The sequence below is a fragment of the Patiria miniata genome, unplaced genomic scaffold (genome assembly GCF_015706575.1).
Source record: "Patiria miniata isolate m_02_andy unplaced genomic scaffold, ASM1570657v1 HiC_scaffold_1, whole genome shotgun sequence".
NCBI lineage: Eukaryota > Metazoa > Echinodermata > Asteroidea > Valvatida > Asterinidae > Patiria > Patiria miniata.
The window spans coordinates 34876663-34894913 of record NW_024037047.1 but is presented as its reverse complement, the minus strand read 5'-3'; the positions used below and the strand labels follow the sequence as shown (position 1 = coordinate 34894913).

The 18251-nt window shown below is 38.9% G+C and overlaps 1 protein-coding gene across 1 annotated transcript; it reads right to left on the bottom strand.

Annotated features, from left to right (window-relative positions):
- Positions 1 to 4451: 4451 nt before the first annotated feature.
- LOC119729192 (39S ribosomal protein L16, mitochondrial-like) lies at positions 4452 to 18185 on the bottom strand. The gene is made up of 5 exons (XM_038201749.1): positions 18000 to 18185; positions 16059 to 16139; positions 15623 to 15771; positions 10354 to 10516; positions 4452 to 5974 (listed from the first exon to the last, which is right to left on the bottom strand). The coding sequence occupies exons 1-5, from the start codon at positions 18070 to 18072 to the stop codon at positions 5679 to 5681; spliced, it is 762 nt and encodes a 253-aa protein (XP_038057677.1). The 5' UTR covers positions 18073 to 18185; the 3' UTR covers positions 4452 to 5678.
- Positions 18186 to 18251: the final 66 nt, after the last annotated feature.

The window sequence follows — 18251 nt, the reverse complement described above, 5'->3', positions numbered from 1 at the left end:
TTATGCAAATCTGAACGATTTATTTATTGCCCGTCATATTTTTCTTTTCTCCTGGTTTTCTGAGCAGTAGTGCATTCGTACTTTTTTGAATTCAAATAAATGTAGGTCTATATCAAAATACCTGTGTTGGCTAGGCCTACAGTGGCGTAGCCAAGGGGGCCCGCAATTCCCAGTGCCCCCCCCCCCCCAATACGAGTGTGATTTGCCTGCAATCGGGGACCCTTCTATTGTCCCTCTTTTGCTTGTACTGTAAACTTTTTAGGAAGACCTCCCATATGTTTATCGCCAAATTGGGGACCTTCGGGAACTGGGGACCCTCAGTTGTCCTCTATTTTGTTCAACGTCCCCTATTGAATGCATAAACAAACTCACACACAAAACCCCAAAACTTGCTGCTTTTTGAATGCCAAAGAAATGTCTTTTTTTAATCTTTTTAATCTTTATTTGAGTGATGAAACAGAAGAGAAGTGAAGTTGACTGTTTATTACTCGATTCTAATATCCTTGGCCGACGGGTTTATGAAATGTGAATAAATTGGAAAGGAAAAACAGCACCCTTTAGCGTCAAAAGAGGGCCCCCTATTTTCGAACTTGCAGCACCTAGAAATTTCGGGGTCTACCCTTTGTGCCGCCCCATCTTATGCTGGTTCCTTCTCCGGCCTCCCACTGTCAAAATCCTGGCTAGTGGCTACGCCAATGGTTGGTTCATGGGAAATTCACGCATCAAATAGGCGGCGGTATGTGTTTAATATTATTTGGGCCAGAAAACGCTAGTATACAGTGTAACCCCCAAAACTGAAACTCTAAACATTTTGCGATCGGTGGACTTTCATGTTTTGGGTATCAGATTAAAGCTGAGATTTTTTTCTTTCAAATACTGAAGAAAAAAAACATGAAAATAGCACTTTGGGTTGCTGAGAAAATGCCAATTATGTAAAAGTAGTCATTTTTTTTCATCCTGTACACAAGTACTTTAGTGAAACATTTTACTGCAAGCCTACTGCGCAATTATCCTTTTTGCCGTTTTAAAGGTATTTTTGGTGCTTTTTCGGTTTTTATGCTACTTTCCATATTCATGAAAAAAAAAGCGTTATGTCATTTCAGGGAGAAGCATGCTCATTTTTTTACAGCTTGCTATTCCAGCATCAAAAGTTGCCAGAATTTGGGAAGTTTTGCTGTATACATGAACTGAATTTTTCTTTTCTTTGGCGAATCGTCTGTGTGTCAGAATATGGTAGTAAGTTAATGAGCAAATTTTTCTCACCAATGTTTTCAATGAGGAAAGTTTTGGATTCACAATTTGAACAGCAAACCTAAGATTTTTAAATAAGTGCACTTTTCAATAAATTTTACCAAAAAAAAGATGTAAAATAGTTTTCATGTACTGAAATATAAAAAAAAATCATCATATAAGGCCCCCCCCCCCAAAAAAGTCTCCGGTTTCTGGTATGGAGCTTGCCCAAAAAGTGGTGCGGCGACGCGGCTTTGTTTTTTTTTTTACCTGTTTTTCTTGCTTCAAATGTCGGCGGATGACTGCAAATGGTGCCCGACTAAACTTAGTGCAAATATATGGGAGTCCAGAGAGGCCACATAAAGCTTATTCTCGACCATAACCCAATCTAAAAACACGTTAAAATTGTGCAGCAGCAGGATTCCAGTCAAACCAGAGAGTTTGGCGGTTTTGAGACATCATCTTTCATTGAAAAAAAAACTTTTTCATTTTTTTTGGCCTTATGAACCCTTTAACCCTACAGGGGCCGGGGGGGGGGGGGCGGCAGAATCCGCCCCCAACTTTTTCCGGGATAGCCTTGAATATATTTTTCGCGACCCGAGCTGTTCCGACTTTTTAGCCTCGAGCCATGCGCATTTTTTATACCAAAAACATACACTTCGGACCACGGGTTGCGAAGTGAAACATTTTCCGGCGCTAGGCGCCGTGAAAACTGAATTTCCCTATACGTAGCAGTCTACACAGAGCAAAATTACCATTCGTGCATATGAATAATTAATTAGCCATAATTCCAAAACCCTTTGACCTATAGTCATGAAATTTCTTGGGTATGTTCATGAATAGTTGTTTCTATTCATGAACCCACGACCTCCTGCTTTCTAGTGCAGATGTCTTACCACTCAACCACCGAGGTAACGGGATCGGTTGGCCGGTTCGAATCTGATGCACATAGCAGCGGGTACCGCATAAACTAAAATAACCCAGCCCTTTTAGGGTTAAGCTGGTTTCGACAATGATTAACCAACAACCAACATCAACAGAGGAAGCCAGAATTCAATCTCGTCATCTCAAATTTCTCAAGTGGCTGGTGCATAGCCTTCTTTAATACAAAATACACTGTAGTAATCCAAGTCTAATTTCTGAACTGTACTGTTGCCCCTTCATTTTGTTCATATCATCTCCGTTTGTTTACAGCAGTCTACAAGCCTGCAGCCATTTTGATGCAAGAATCTCGTATTTCAATTTGTACTACTTTGGTCATGAAGACGCCAGCTCTGACACATAGCCATGAGCATTTTTGAAGGTTAATGAACTTCAGACATGTCCTTGATTGCACTGAGGGTTTATAGCGATGCCACAAGCAAGTCTGGCCAATTAGACAGGTGAGGATTTCCAAATCTCAAACAGTGGCATAAATCTGTGCCGGCGAGTGGGGGAAGACCAAAATCCAAAAATGTGCCAGCCGTGGAAATTCGAAAAAAAGGGGGGGGGGGGGGGTGGTGGTGGTGGTGGTGATCACATTACACTGGGGGCGCTGTTCATGATACACATGTACATCCTTACATGTATGTGTACTCGCAGTTACATATAAAACAGCACATTTTAAGCTTTTGTACTTTTTTCCTCAATTGTTTTAGTGCTATTGATTGTTGATAGGTTGTTGGGATTTTTTTGCTTATGAATAATGATTCAATAGCCCATCCCCGATCAAAAGGGGGGGGGGGGGGTACCCCCCCCCCCCCCCCCCCCCCCGGATTGATGCCCCTGAGCCCCCCTGGACTGATGCCCCTGAGCCCAAACCAAACAAACAATTCTATTACCGGTATGTTGCGTACTCTTTTGTATAACTCTGAATGTTTGTAACACAACCGACAACTTAAGCCAGTTCATACTTCCCTGAATGCAAAAAAAACCAGAGTTTGACATTTTGAAACATCTGCTGTAAAATCTGCAAGATTGTAATGGCTTTCACAAGTAAAGGTAACATTCAGCTGAAAGTAGCCATACATTTGTGTTATTGTTCACTAACCATATTTCTGGGGAAAACCCACATAATAAACTGAATTTAACAAAATAATGTTGATAAACCTTGTTTGTTTACATCCGACACAACAGCTATTTTCCCTTGCCTATATGTATTTCCATAAGGTTATCAAATTCTCAGCTGTCAATGCCAGACTGCCATCGCATGTACATGTATACTGCACGCCAAGCAGGTGATATGTCGCTATTAGAAATCAGATCCCGCAATAATGACAACACGTTTAAAGCAACTTGCTTGAGAATTGTTTCATTTCATTCAATACTACATCTACATGTAGTAGCACTCCAACATCTCAATATTTTAGGACCAGACTTTTGTACCCTGAATTCATTTCCATGATACATGTAATTACACAGAATCTAGACAGTTTTAAAGGGAAGATACATTTACAAACATCACAAAAGAAAATGATCCAATTATCACAATATACCTGACTACATTCTTAGGGAATGACAGTCTAAAGCATCCTGTAAAATCGTGGCTCCTGATGTGCTGACATTTTTCAAGAAAAAATGTATTTTTCCAACACTGGTCGTCCGACAAGCGTTGGAGAAAACTGGCTTATTTCAAAAACTGCTCCTAATTATTCATATTTAGTTATTCCGCATTCTTTTTTGCAATTGATTACACATTGATTGAAGGGGTGCAAGCCTGCTAGACTGATTCTCTGACCTTACAATTCCCTGATGTTTATAAATTGCTTCTTTCATCGTAAGTGGGGTCAGGGAACCAGACTACAAGAGCAGATTGGTTTTCTTTTGGTTTTTCCAGCATCTACAACAAGCCCAAAACGTGAAACAAGTCAGTTTAACATTTTTTTTTATAACATACTAATCCTCCAAATCTATTTATTTCTGAAAATTGCAGCAAAAGCAAATGTTGTACATTCCCTTTAAGGTACAGATTTTTTTAATGTCTATATTTTACTTTTTAACAAGGCTTCCCAGCTATTTTCATTTTTTGATAAATGTGTTTTTGAGCTCAAAAGGTTGCATTCTGCATGAAGGTGTGCCTCTAATTGTGGCAAGACTACATTTCTTTGGGGAAAGCAGTTGGCAAAAATTAATATGAAGCTTGAGCTTTAGAAAAAAAATTGTGTACACCATACAGTGTACTGTAAAACTTATTTTGGTAATATCAAACTTAGAATAACAAACTATTTTTTGTGTACACTGAATTGATTCTGCCTGTATAAAGCAGCCGCCTTTATTATTATTCCATTACTATCAATAGTAACTTAAAATCAGATGTATTCATCCGAGAACTTAACATTTCTTAAGACTAGTTTGGAAATCTTCAGATGCACAAGATGGCACAGAGGCAGCAACATCTGGGCAATTCCACACTAATGGGCCCAAAAGTGTGACATTTGAGAAGACCTTTAAGTTTTAAAGATAAATCTAGGATCTCGGTCTATCAATTTTTGCTGTAAACATTGCAAGCTTCGAACAAATATCCTCACCTGCAAATGATATTTATAACAGGTTTTGAATTTTAGAAAATATAGTGGATATTGTTTTAAAAAGTGTTACGTACACAACGAAGGACAGACATTTGAGATCAAGTCACAAATTAAGCATAAATAAATGATGTAGCGCCTTGAGCACCAGTCCTGGTGGATACGTGCGCTTTATAAATATCCACTATTATTATTATAATTATTATAAAATGTAATGATCCTTGATATTGATGTATTTAAAAAGATGTACCCTGAGAGTCAATGTGAAGAGTTATTTGATATTTTATAATCAGGAATTATTCGTACGAACAGACTGGACGTTTGTCACAAAATGTCTGTCCCTGTTCGTACGCAACACTAATTACATCATAAATTTGAAGACAGTGTGAAAACTGTTATATTTTCGCTTGATAACAATGTAAATTTTGTCCTGAATTTGTCCCAAGCACCCTTTTCCTGTGTCTGTCCATGTTACATACGTTTAATACAGAAAAAAAGACCTGTTATTTTCTCAAATAAAAAAAATATCATCTTTTGTCTTGTCTTGTCCAAGTCACTTTCAGCCTAGCAAGGTATAGGAAAAAACTGAAGAAAATACTAGCTCATATTTTACCCTTTATTTGCAACATCCTTAACCTTACCTTATTGGCCCATTAGTGTGGAATTACCCATCTACAAATGATATTTTTTTATGAGAGTGATTTGTACATGTACAACAAAACGCGCACCTGGGGGGGGGGGGGGAGAAATGGCATTGGCTCTTGTTCTGTGATATTGAAGCTCTTGGCTAGTCCAACCGCTAATCCCTTCAACTTCTCAAGTGACGATGCAGTCATGTGTTCTGAGACGGTCTCTGATGCATCTCAGCAGTTTTGATCCATACCTAGGGATAGCAACAAGGGGACGTCAACATGTCTAGTCCACAGAAACAGGTCCAGATACCATTCACCTGTACTCCCCAAACCATTTGTAATCATAGGGACCGAGACGATTAGAGATGCCGAGGTAATTCCCAACAGCAATCTTCTCAAAGGTCCACGGATTGGCATTACTCTCAATCTTCTCAAGACGAGCTTGCTCCTTCACTTTCATAGTCTCCGCTGTGACCACCTCGGCACGGAACGGCAGCTTCTTAGCAACTTGGACTAGAACGGCTTGGACTTCCTGAAACTCCATCTTGCCGCCCACCTCCAAGATCATACGGTTGGCCTTGACTGGGGTCACATAGTGATCCACACTGCCTGGGGTGTAGGTAGGATATAAACAACCAAACTGAGTTTAGTATTGAACAGGGCCAATGTTACACTATTCCACAAACAATAAAGCCCTTTTCACACTAGAGCCTCTCAACCTGGGTTGAACTCAACCCTGGGCGAATCCAGTGCCGCCCCGGGTTGAGTTATTTATTTTTCAACCCCGCGTTCAACCCTGCAATGTGTCACACTTGTTTCATGCAAATCAAGCTTATCATGCGCAGTTACATGTACTTACTGTTTTCAACCCTGGCAAGAATTTCAACCCTGGTTGGAAATCTCAACCCTGTTCTGGAGCAGGGTTGAGTTCAACCCGGGGTGAAATCAATCTTGGGGTTGACGCAGGGTTGAAATTCTTTAAGTGTGAAAACGATGCATGTTTTCAACCCTGCGTCAAGCCTGCTTCAACCTCAAGATTTGTCTAGTGTGAAAAGGGCTATCGTGTAGCTGCAATCGGCTCAGTGAGAATGTGTATCGGATGCCGAGTTCAGGCCCAACTCAAAACATGACTCTCCTACTTCTGTTTGAAATCGAGATCCTAGAATATTGTTTTCTCGGGATAAACAGCATTCACTGAGCTAAAAGTTCATCAGATTACATGTGGTTGTTCAGCACCCTTCTTTAGATTGTGAGCACTTTTGTTGCTTCAAACAAACATAATGCACAAATGACAAATGATGGGCAAGATTTCTCTGCAAATGATACCTTTGTACATGATTGTAGGCGGAGAATGGGATGGTCAAAAGAAGGGGTGGGTGAACAGGAGACTAGGAGCAGTAATTTTATCTTACAAGTATCTTTCATTTCTGAAGTTGTGGAAAAAGACTGATATAAATTGTTTGTTTCTTTATATTTTGGATGATACAGTCAAGAGAGATACTAGATTGACACTGGTCTGGGTCAAGGTAACAAGCTTGAATTCACGTATCTGCAGGATTGAGACAGAAATACATGATGATGCAGTAAGAGCGAACGATTCACTAAAACTAAATGTAAGAGACTATAAACAAAGAGTCCACAGGCTGACCAAATACCTTATCAACACACTCGATTTCCAATTCCATTAAACAAATTTACCTCTGCCTAAAGAGTTTATGAAGGCAAGTGTGTACATGTACCTCCCCACAAGCATACATGTACATAGACGGTGAGTAAAAAATAACGGAACCCAACTGGCAAGAGCAATTTTTGAATGAAGTTATGCCTGTAACACTTTCAAAATCTAGGATTCGAAAGCCCAATGAATGAGCTTTCTTTTAGTATAAGAATCATTCAAATCACTTATGTACTTTTCAAGTTACAGAATTTTGAACGCAAACACCGTTTTAAAGTTCTGCCCACTGATCACAAAAAAGGTATTAGAGTATTTGGTATCGTTTCGGTTTGCGGTAACACCATGTGGTAATAACTACTGCTTAGAAGATATTAGTTCTGAAAAGAACTTGTCCTGCTTATTATCAACTTTGCTAAGTAGTTTTTTGTTCTGATAAGAACAGTCCTGCTGTAAGTTCTAAACGAACTTGTCTTTGGTCTATTAGAGTGTTCTTTCAGCAAAACGAAAACAATTCACAAGCATCCCTTTGAAAATGTTTTCTTGTACTAAAGGAAGGCTCATTGATTGGGCTTTCATATCCTAGATTTCGAAAGTGCTACAGGCAAAACGTTGTTCAAAAATTGCTTCTGCCATATGTTTTTTTGTTTTTACTCACCCTGTAGTGTACAACATTTAAAAAAAATATTCTTACAACAGCTTGAAGGTTTCAGCAACATGGCCACACAAGCATGCGGATAATGTTTTGGATTACATGTACATGACTCTTTCACTTAGCATCAAGTTTCAAACTACCAATTTGGATCAGGTACCGCTAACATGGGCTAATGGGTTCAAACTTAAAGGAGAAACCTATGGCCATGATTACAACAGTTAATGTTTATTTATTGACAATTGGATTCAAGACAAAGAATTTCTAATGTGTTTCATTGCTTCAGGCATGGCGTGTTCTGTGTATCTGACCAACAAACACTTATAATAATTTTCAAGCATTTGATAGGGCCTACTTGTTTTAGAATTAATGAGTTGTTGGACCTGTTTTAGTTTTAAATATAGCTAGTTATACAAAGCAACTTTGAGAAGTGTTACATTGTAAATGTACATGTTTGTGGGTCAAGATAAACTGAATAAGTCTTACATGTAAGTGTCTCGTGTGGGGTGTTGGACTTGTATTTGGAGACGAAAGCATCATGTCAATTTCCACAACTTCTGTAATCATCGATAAAATAATTAGAAGTTCTCCCAAACATATGCCCATATATTTCTGATATAAGAATCTATACAAGTGATTCGGTATCGCATGTATCGCCTTTTCCGCGGTTGTTCTGTGTTCAATTTCAAAAGAGTTGTGATAAACCCCTACTCAAGGATCACTCCGTGTAAGTCACATTAAAAGCCATCAAATTCTGTAGACAAAGAAACATATTTGAACAATGACCTCTAATGACCCCTTAATTGACCTCACTAATCCATTGAAGAATTGTGTCTTCCCACCCAAGGATCACTGCATCCAAGTTTTATCAAAATCCATGAAAGCACAAGTACAATGCTGTAAAGTTTCCCCCAAAAAATGTGAATTACATCATTCAGGGGTGTGAGTGACCACTGATAAAAATAGCTGAAAACAGCTGAAGTGTTTAAAAAAAGCTGAACTTTGGTAATCTCCTATACATGTACATGTACTTTTGTACACAGCAAGTGAGGGAAAAAAGCTGAAATCCAAAACAAAAAAAGCTGAAACCAGCTTTAAAGCTGAGATTTCACACCCCTGATCATTATTAACCTCAGGTGATCTACATGTATGACCTTTTACCTGAAATATATCCCACATTATCTTTGCTACTCAATGACCATTGTGTCCAAGTTTTATGGAATACGGGCAAATATTTAGGTAATGAGAGCCATTCCAAAAACTTTAACATACAGGGTGAGTAAAAAAAAGCGTAAACCCAAACCCCAAAAATATATTTCATATTTAAAAAAATATGTAGCAGCAAACATAATAATGACTGGAAGCCAATTTCATAAGCTATTTTTAGATGACAAAAATACTGAAATTGCTCAATCCGTTCAAAGAATATCACCATTTAAATGCGAGGACCCTAAAACATGTTTCGTCCAAAAAAAGCAGTTTATTGTGTATTCTGACTGTTTGGAACAACAAAGAAAATGACACAGAAAACTTGTTTCAACAACTGTCACCAACTGTAGTACACAATACCTTTATTAACAACCCTCGTCAGGCAAACAATATGATTTATAAAATCCACTTTTTTTTTAAAGACGGGCCTTTATTAAAAAGGACTTTGTTGAATATTTTTAACTTTTAAACTGAGGTTTTATCGATGGTGATGATTGAAAACAATTGTGACGACAATTCTTGAAATCGTATTTTTGGACGAAACAGGTTTTCGGGTCATTGTGTTTAAATGGTGATATTCTTTGAATGGATTGAGCAATTTCAGTATTTTTTTATCTAAAAGTAGCTTATGAAATTGGCTTTCCAGTTATTATTATGTTTGGTGCTACATATTTTTTTTAATATGAAATATAATTTTTGGGGTTTGGGTTCTGTTTTTTGGACTCACCCTGTACATACAGTCATACAGAATTTAGGACTGGTTAGTGTCTCCCAAACCTTTGTTTAGGTTAGGGCTGTGCATCGGAAACGGGTACCCGAGAACCCGACCGCTGATGCCAGGAACCGGTTCCAGATTATGGAATCGGATACCCGCAACCAACTTAACAAATTACTAAGTAACTTCTCTGACAAGAAAAAAGGAAAGGTTTAGAGTGTCATTTGTGGAGGATTTTAAAAATGAAAACCAGGCTACATGGGAAAACAAAGCATATATTTCACATTTATGTCACTCGTAAAAGTTGCAATGTACACTGTAAAGCTGTAAAGCTCATTGTACGGTACACACTTGTGTCTTGCTGCATTGGTGCGCTAATTTGTAACAGTATTATCGAGTGGACCTTTATGAACAATCTAAACAGCAACTCCCAAGATTTGAATTTCAGGTTGGGTTTCTTTCACGGGTACACGGGTACCCTTGTTTCTTTCAATCGGGTACCCGGTTCTGGAATACCCGTAAATGCACATCCCCCTATTTTAGGTGACACAAAAAAATGTACACTATAATTTGCTCATTTTGTGAATGACATTCAAGAAAACTGAGAGTTCAGAAATTCACAGTTCTTCAACCCATTTTTTGGAGTGGGGTTGAGGGGGAGAATGCAAGAACCTGCACTACTAATTCCTAATGCTTTTGGTGACAGGTAACAGGATCGACCATGAGTACTGCGTTCTTACCTTTTCCTCCCCCCATCCGTTGGCCCTGCCCCTTTTTGGTGATTGGTTTAATGGGTGGTTCCACCCTCCATCTGGCATACATGCGGCTGGAATCCAGGGCGCGGTTGACGGTCAAGCGCATCATCTCAAAATGGCCGTGGTGTAAATAACCGCCACTTCTAGCCTGTGGGATGTACATGAATGAAAATTGTCAATTGATGCGATTCCTTAACTAGCTTAAAAACCTTTACAAAATATTGTAACGCTAACTTCACACCAAAATTTCAAAACAGGGTTTAACTTTACGAGTCGGATCACTAAAGAACTGGCCATTTCACCTCTTGATAGGATGTACATCTACAGGTAACTATCTAGTGATTCTACTTCAGAAGTTCTCTTTACAGTCAAATCTTGTATTGCTTACATTGGCTTGAGCTTCCCTGTTTTTTCCCATTTTTAAAAATACATTTCAAAGCATCAAAAGTTCATCAAATGCTCATCAAGGTATGAAGCCTGGGAAGGGGACTTTTTTGGCCACTGCTTACTCGTTCGCACCATTTACTAATTAAATCGCATTATTTACTAATTCGTTCCCCCGATTTACTAATTCCTTCCCACGATTTAGCAATTCCTTCGCCAATTTACTAAATTGTTCGCACGATTTACTAATTCATACGCATAATTTGCTAATTCGTACCAATAATTTACTAAATTGTTCCCATCATTCACTAATTCGTTTGCTCGATTTAGCCAAATCGTTTGCACGGACACTAATTTGTTTGCACCATTTCCTCATTTGTTCCCACGATTTACTCATTCCTTCGCACGATTTTGTAGATCATTTACAGAATTTATAATTCGTTCCCATGACTAAGGGGTACTAGTTCATTCCAATGACTTGCTATGAAAAACCTGATTGTGCCAGGTTTAGTAAGTTAAAAAAAGAAAAGTAACGAAACAGTAAATGCAATGTACTATTGCAACATAACACTATAGTCTTTTTTCGTGAATAATTGAAGGAATGTATGTGTCCGTTTATTGAACCTTTATTGACCTTCTACCGCAAAATTCTCACTTGTGCATTTTAGATTTTCTCGGCCATTTTTCGCAAAGTGTCCATTCATTAGGATACGATGATTATTCAATTCCCCCAAGATTTTGAGAATCGTTCGGAACAGTTGTTTCATTTTTTTGCTACAAGAGCATTTGATTCCGTTTCAGTTCAATCAGTTAAAATGTTTGTGCAGAACGTTTCATTTAAGTCAAATTGGATTAATTTATACACTTTTTTTTAAAGCGTTCAGGAGGCGAAATGTGACGATCAACCATTCTGTTTCACTTTTAGTGTAATGGGGATGGGGTGGGAGAGCCGGACATCATCTTCCTATGGGGGAGCTTTTCAAAGGGCACGAATATGGACACTATTGCACAATAGGTGGCGCTCTCCATTACAGCACAATGCTGCTGACGTTCACGCGCAACAAAGGGCACTCATAAAAAAAGGGCACTCATGAAAAAAAGGGCACTCCTGGAAAAAGGATCGGGGGTAAATTACCTCCTCCCCCATGCCACTGAACACTACAAAATGTAAACAAATTAAATTTTTGTTGAATTGAAACAGAATTGAAGACGTGCATTCAACTTCAGATGTTGAGTGACTGATCTGCAGAAGCAAACAAACACTTTGCGAAATTGGCCAGAAAAACCTAGCGAAAGCATTTTAGCGACGGATTTTTAATTAATTAAAGGGGATTGGCGGAAGGTGTTGAAGTCAACACAGGGATAATTAAGAGGGACTAAGGGGCTAAAACAACGAACTGAAATTGTACGTGTGACAAACTTTATTTCAGTAATCTCCCAGTGTATTGGGATTTTTTCAGGCTAACATCTTAACAAAATGACAAAATAATTGTTCAGATGGAAGATGGGGCTTAACCTCACAAATAATCCCATTAAATCCACCCTTGCCTAGTGCCCTCCCCCTTCCATAGGAGTGTGTCTTTAAAAATACATGAAGAGTGAAAATTACAGTTTTTGGCCAAACTTAAAAAAAAAAAAGCTCAGTTTCTTTAACAGGCTTTCAACAAAGCATTTTTGTAATTCAGATCAAAATATGGTTTCTGGAATTGATTCTTGATCTAAAACATTTTTATTTCTAAATGAAATTGAATAGACTGGTTATAAATGATTTTTTTTTTAGGGAAGGGGGTGAAACCGGCGAGAAAAACCTGTAAAATTTGGATGTTTCATATGTTCTTATTATTCATTTAAAATTACAAAATGTAGTAGTTTCCTTCACCGTGGTGCTATATTGAACATCTTCACATTTACCTAAAATCATCAATCATTATCACTTCCCCTGCATCGTTACATTGTAATGTGAGATGCAGTGATTATTCACATTCTACCAACAAAGACATTGGATTCTTCTAACTGGGTTAACTGCTCATACATGTAATCACACCACTAATAGTTGGGGGGGGGGGGAAATTTAAGTTTTCTCTTTCAGCGCGTATTCATGGTTTATGCCCATTTTGCGGCTGCTGTGTTTAAAAACACCCATTAACCCAAACTCCCTCTAGCATAATTTACTAGGAACCATACCCATCCTGGCAAATTCCAACACCCACATGGGAAATTGTACACACACACTGTTGGACTTAGTTTCTGGAGGTATGCCAACCCCAATGTAAAAGACCATCAGTTTAGGGGTACTGTACCTATCCCAACAGATTTCAACAAAACCTGCTGTTGGGCTTTGATGGGTTGAGTTTGGTTAGGGTTAATGAGTGCCATCAAAAGATATCAAATGCCTTAAAATCTGGCCTCCCCCCCCCCCCCAAAAAATAATACATGACAGAAGTTTCCACTATTCATCCTATTCAATATCTATGTTTTCGGAAGATTACATTCTGAAAAATTAACAAGATCAAACAGCCGTGTTGTTGTCCGCAACCCCTGCCCCTTTCCAATCTGGGCCCAATTTCATAGCACTGCTTAACAGCCGACTTTGTGCTTACCGAGCCTCCATCTATTTCATAGGGACCATTGAGCAGTAAGCACAGCAAAAGCATGCTTAACACCAGAAGAAACTTTGCTTAAACCAGTGACGTAACAATAGTAATCTCCATGCGCGCCCAACCGTTAGCATGAAATAGTGCTTAAGCAGCAGCATGATTTTATGCTATAGTAAGCACAACTTTTCTGCTTACTGCTAAGCAGTGCTATGAAATTGGGCCCTGAACCATGCAAAAATAAACTGAGCGCAATGGACAAAATGCGATATTGGATTGGCACTTCCAGAGAAAAGTTAACAAGTTGACAATTCCTGCATACAATTAAGGCCAAACTGAACATCCTGGATGTTTGTTCACAAAAGTATTTGCATTATTTTGCAATGAATTAAAAAATACAAAACTGGCAAGATCGGGCTTTCTAGGCAAACAGGACGCTGGGATACGCTGATGAATTCACGCTCTGATTGGATAGATTTTACGTGACCTGTGACCTTAAAGTCATCACAGCCACGACCCTGCAAGGTTTGAAACGACCGTTAAGATTGAGCCATCACTATTTTATTCCCATTCATCAATGCTTTTTTTTCGTTGAAAAGCTTAACAATAATAGGAAAATCTGTAAAACTTATCTGTTTTGTAAATTTTCAATTCCCGTCACTTGCTCAGGCTCCGTTTCGAATTCACGAAGGGTCAAATTGCATTATTTATGCAACGCTCAAAATTTGAACACATGATCCACAATGAAAAAGAAATCACATCCGGTATATAGAATGCGTGCGTTTCTATGAGAAAGATTTCGAATAGCATTTGCGCGCATGGGCTAACTGCGGTCTTAAACAGCTGCAGCCAGATGCTTTATACATAGGTCATGATTTACCCAGAATGCCATCCCCGCTTCCTTCCATGATTCTGTGAAGCCCATCAGCGTATCCCAGCGCCCTGTTTGAAGGGTGGGGGGTTCGAGCTAACAGCCAAACGCATTGCCACCCTGTCCCTTCCTGGGCTTCATATCAAAGCACACAGCAAGGCACCTCAGTCTAGTATCTAAGCTACAAGTACATGTAGGCCAGAATATTTTTTAAGGGTGCACTGAACCAATTCAAGCCCCATTGAAAACAGTGTAAAATCAACAAAGTTCAGGGCCAAATAAAATGCAAGCCGACATCACTGGGGTTTCTCAAACAAAAATTTAATTATTGTCTTGTACTTCATCTTTTCATTTCTTTTCAATTTTGGGTAGATTAGCGGATTACATTTTTAAATATTCACACCAAAACAAAATCACCTCCCGAAAAGTGATAGTTCCCGACCCTGCATGTAGCCATTTTACAAGTGGCATCCTTCCACTTTCTCAGGCAAATAGGACCCATTTTTCAACCGTAATTTTATCAAGCCTGCCCTCAGATGGAAGCCCAAAAACCAGGGAGTTGATCCTTGGCTACATTAACACAATTCCAACGTTTTTAAAGCCAAACGGTCTCCGTTTTCAAAAGAAACTGTGGGGTCACTTTTTATGCTAATCAGCTCGCGTAGAAATTCTCACTTGAATTAGTTCACTGCACCCTTAAAGGGAATATACATCATTTGCTTTTGCTGTAATTTTCAGAAATGGATGGAATTGGGGGGTTGGAAATATATAGAAAATATAGTTACACTGACTTTTTTGAGGCTTTGGGTTCGAAAATGCTACAAAAACCAAGAAAAACAATCATTTTCCTGTAGTCTGGTTCCCTGACTCCATTTTAGAAGAAACAGAGCAGTTTACATACATTGGGGAATTGTAAGGTCAGGGAACCAGTCTAGCTGGCTTGTACCCGTTCATAGGTGTGTAATCGATTGCAAACAAGTGCGATGGTCAACTGGGGCCAGTATTTGAAAAAAAAGCCAGTTTTTTCCAACGCTGGTCGGCCGATCAGCGTTGGAAACTGATACAAAAATACCACTTTTCTTGAAAATGACAGTATACCAGGTGCCATGATTTTACAGGATGCTTTACACTGTCATTCACTAACAGTCCAGCAAGGTATTTCAAAATGATTTGGTAGTTTTATTTTTTGATGTTTGCAAATGTTGTATTTTCCCTTTAAAGATTAGTTAGACACGTGGAAAAACATCAGGTTTTCATGGACACTGGTCTCAATGAATTGCACTGTGCTTTGGATCTGGGGTTCATTGCATTTGTAAGAAATACAAATCCTGCAGTGATAAAAAAGAAAAAAGAAAGAATGAAAAATAGCTTAAATGACACTGGATGAATGTTTGAGCGCTCTTACCACAATGCCATACTGTCCCAGCTTGAGTTTATTTGCAACCTCCGAGGGGCCCCTGATCTGAATCAGCCGTTTGAAGACTTTCTTGTAGCGTGTCCTCTTAGGGACTTTGTTGTAGAACTTCAGCTTGGGTCTCTCAGGTATCGTCACATCTGAAGAAAGATTATATAAACTCATATTGAAGGGGGGAAAAACATAGGCCACATTCTTTTGGCCAAGCACAACAAGATTGCAAAAATAGCAAATGCCATGTGACTTGCTCTCGGCCAATTAAGATACAGAATCTGTAGGTATTAGGTGTTATAATAAATTATGTGAGATACGAGAAGGAGTAATATTGGCAAGGAGATGCGAGGGATAATGAACAATGCCAAACAAACAATCGTTCCATTTATTTTCCATGTACATGTGGCTCAAAACCAGTAATTCAGGAACTCACGTTCAAATGTCTCAATTGGCTTCAGATCCTTCAATGAGGCTGTAGGAATAAATACTGCTTTGCTTGCTTCATGCAGAAAACCTGAAAATGAACAAATTTACAAATTGTGCCATATTATTACCCGTCTGCTAAGGCCAAAAAAAAAAAGTCGCCGTAGCCATGCGCGTCGGCAAAATGAAAAAGTTTTTTTTTCAATAAAAGATGATGTCTCAAAACCGCCAAACTCACTGGTTTGACTGGAATCCTGCTGCTGCACAATTTTAACGTGTTTTTAGATTGGGTTATGGTCGAGAATAAGCTTTATGTGGCCTCTCTGGACTCCCATATATTTGCACTAAGTTTAGTCGGGCACCATTTGCAGTCATCAGCCGACATTTGAAGCAAAAAAATCAGGTAAAAAAAAAAGAAAAGCCGCGTCGCCGCACCACTTTTTGGGCAAGCTCCATACCAGAAACCGGAGACTTCTTTTTTTTGGCCTAAAGGTGTGGGTCGGTTTCAGGTGATGACATCATCTATTCATTTGCATGTAATTTTTCATTGGCAGCTAACCCTAAAAAACAAGGGCCGGGTTATTATGATCATCGCCGGCAACCCGTGGCCCGATTTTTATATTTTTGGTATCAAAAGATGTGCAAGGCTACTACTAGCGCAAGGCTTGAGGCTAAACAGTCAGAACACCTCGTTTTTTTATTTAAAAAGGCTATCGCAGAAAAAGTTGAGGGGGAGGGGGGGGGGGCCGGATTCTGGGGACGATCAACTGGGAGTCAATTTAAAATAATAAAGAAGAATATTCTTATTTTAAGTTATATTTATATTTTTACCTGATGGAGGAAGCTGAAATTTCGTTAACATATTCCTTGTGTCCAGAATTGTGCATACACTGGGTTCAGAAAAGACAAATATGTTCGTGGGCGGCGTGTTTACCGAAAATAAACCGCAAGTTCTACGCTTTTGTTGAAAACATTTTCAGTACGAACTCCCCGCGTGAAGACATACACGCACGTGCCGTTTGCTGCTGTGACGGCAGCATCCTACATGTACATGTAGGTGTGCCTGCACGGGGAGTTCGCACGGGGAGTTCGTACTGAAAATGTTTTCAACGAAAGCATGGAATTGCGGTTTATTTTCGGTAAACACGCCACCCATGGACATAGGCCTATTTGCCTTTTCTTAAAGGGAATGTACATCATTGGCTTTTGCTGTAATTTTTTAGAAATGAACTATTTGAGGGGTTAGTATAATAGATCAAATTTTGTTACACTGACACGTTTGAAGTTTTTTGTTCGACAATGCTTGAAAAACCAAGAAAAACAAAAATGTTCAAGTAGTCTGGTTCCCTGACTCCACTAAAGATAAAATGGATCAATTTCCAGATGCCGGAAAATTGTGAGGTAAGGAACAAGTCTAGCTGGCCTACACCCATTCATGAATATGTAACCAAAAGCAAACAAAATTTGGACTGAATAAAAAATGGTAAATTTGGAACAGTAGTTGCAAAAAAAATTAGGTTTTTCCAACGGTGGTCGGCCGACCACCGCTGGAAACGTATACAAAAATACCATTTTCTTGAAAATGACTTCACACCAGGTGCCATAATTTTACAGGATGCTTTAGACTGTCATTTACCAACATCCTAGTAAGGTATTTCGTAAAAACTTGGTAGTTTTATTTTTCGATGTTTGCAAATGTTGTATATTCCCTTTATAAACCCAGCGTATGCACAATTCTGGACACAAGGAATATGTCAACGAAATTTCAGCTTCCCCCATCAGGTAAAAATATGAAAAAAATGTTTTATAATTTTTTTCACTATGCCCATGGCAGCTGACGTTCATACCCTGGACTCCGTTGCGTGTACACAACGGAGGATTCGAACCTGGGCTAACTCTCCATTGACTTTGTACACACAAGAAGGTGACATCATTCTTTCCACCACCTTACCTTTTATTTTCGACTTTATTGCCAAGTTTGTACAAAAAAGCCCCCTCACTGACTTTTGAAGTAAACTAGTCATTTCTGTAGAGTTTTTGCGCCTTAAAACTAACGCAGTCAAAGTGAATAAAATACAGTGAATTTGTAACGTTAGTTTGTACGTGTGAATCGCTACGAACGGAATGCTTTTAGACTGTGGACGATTTTCAGTGGTAAAAGATAACACCGATTCTGGGTACTAGACAAACGCTATCTATTTAA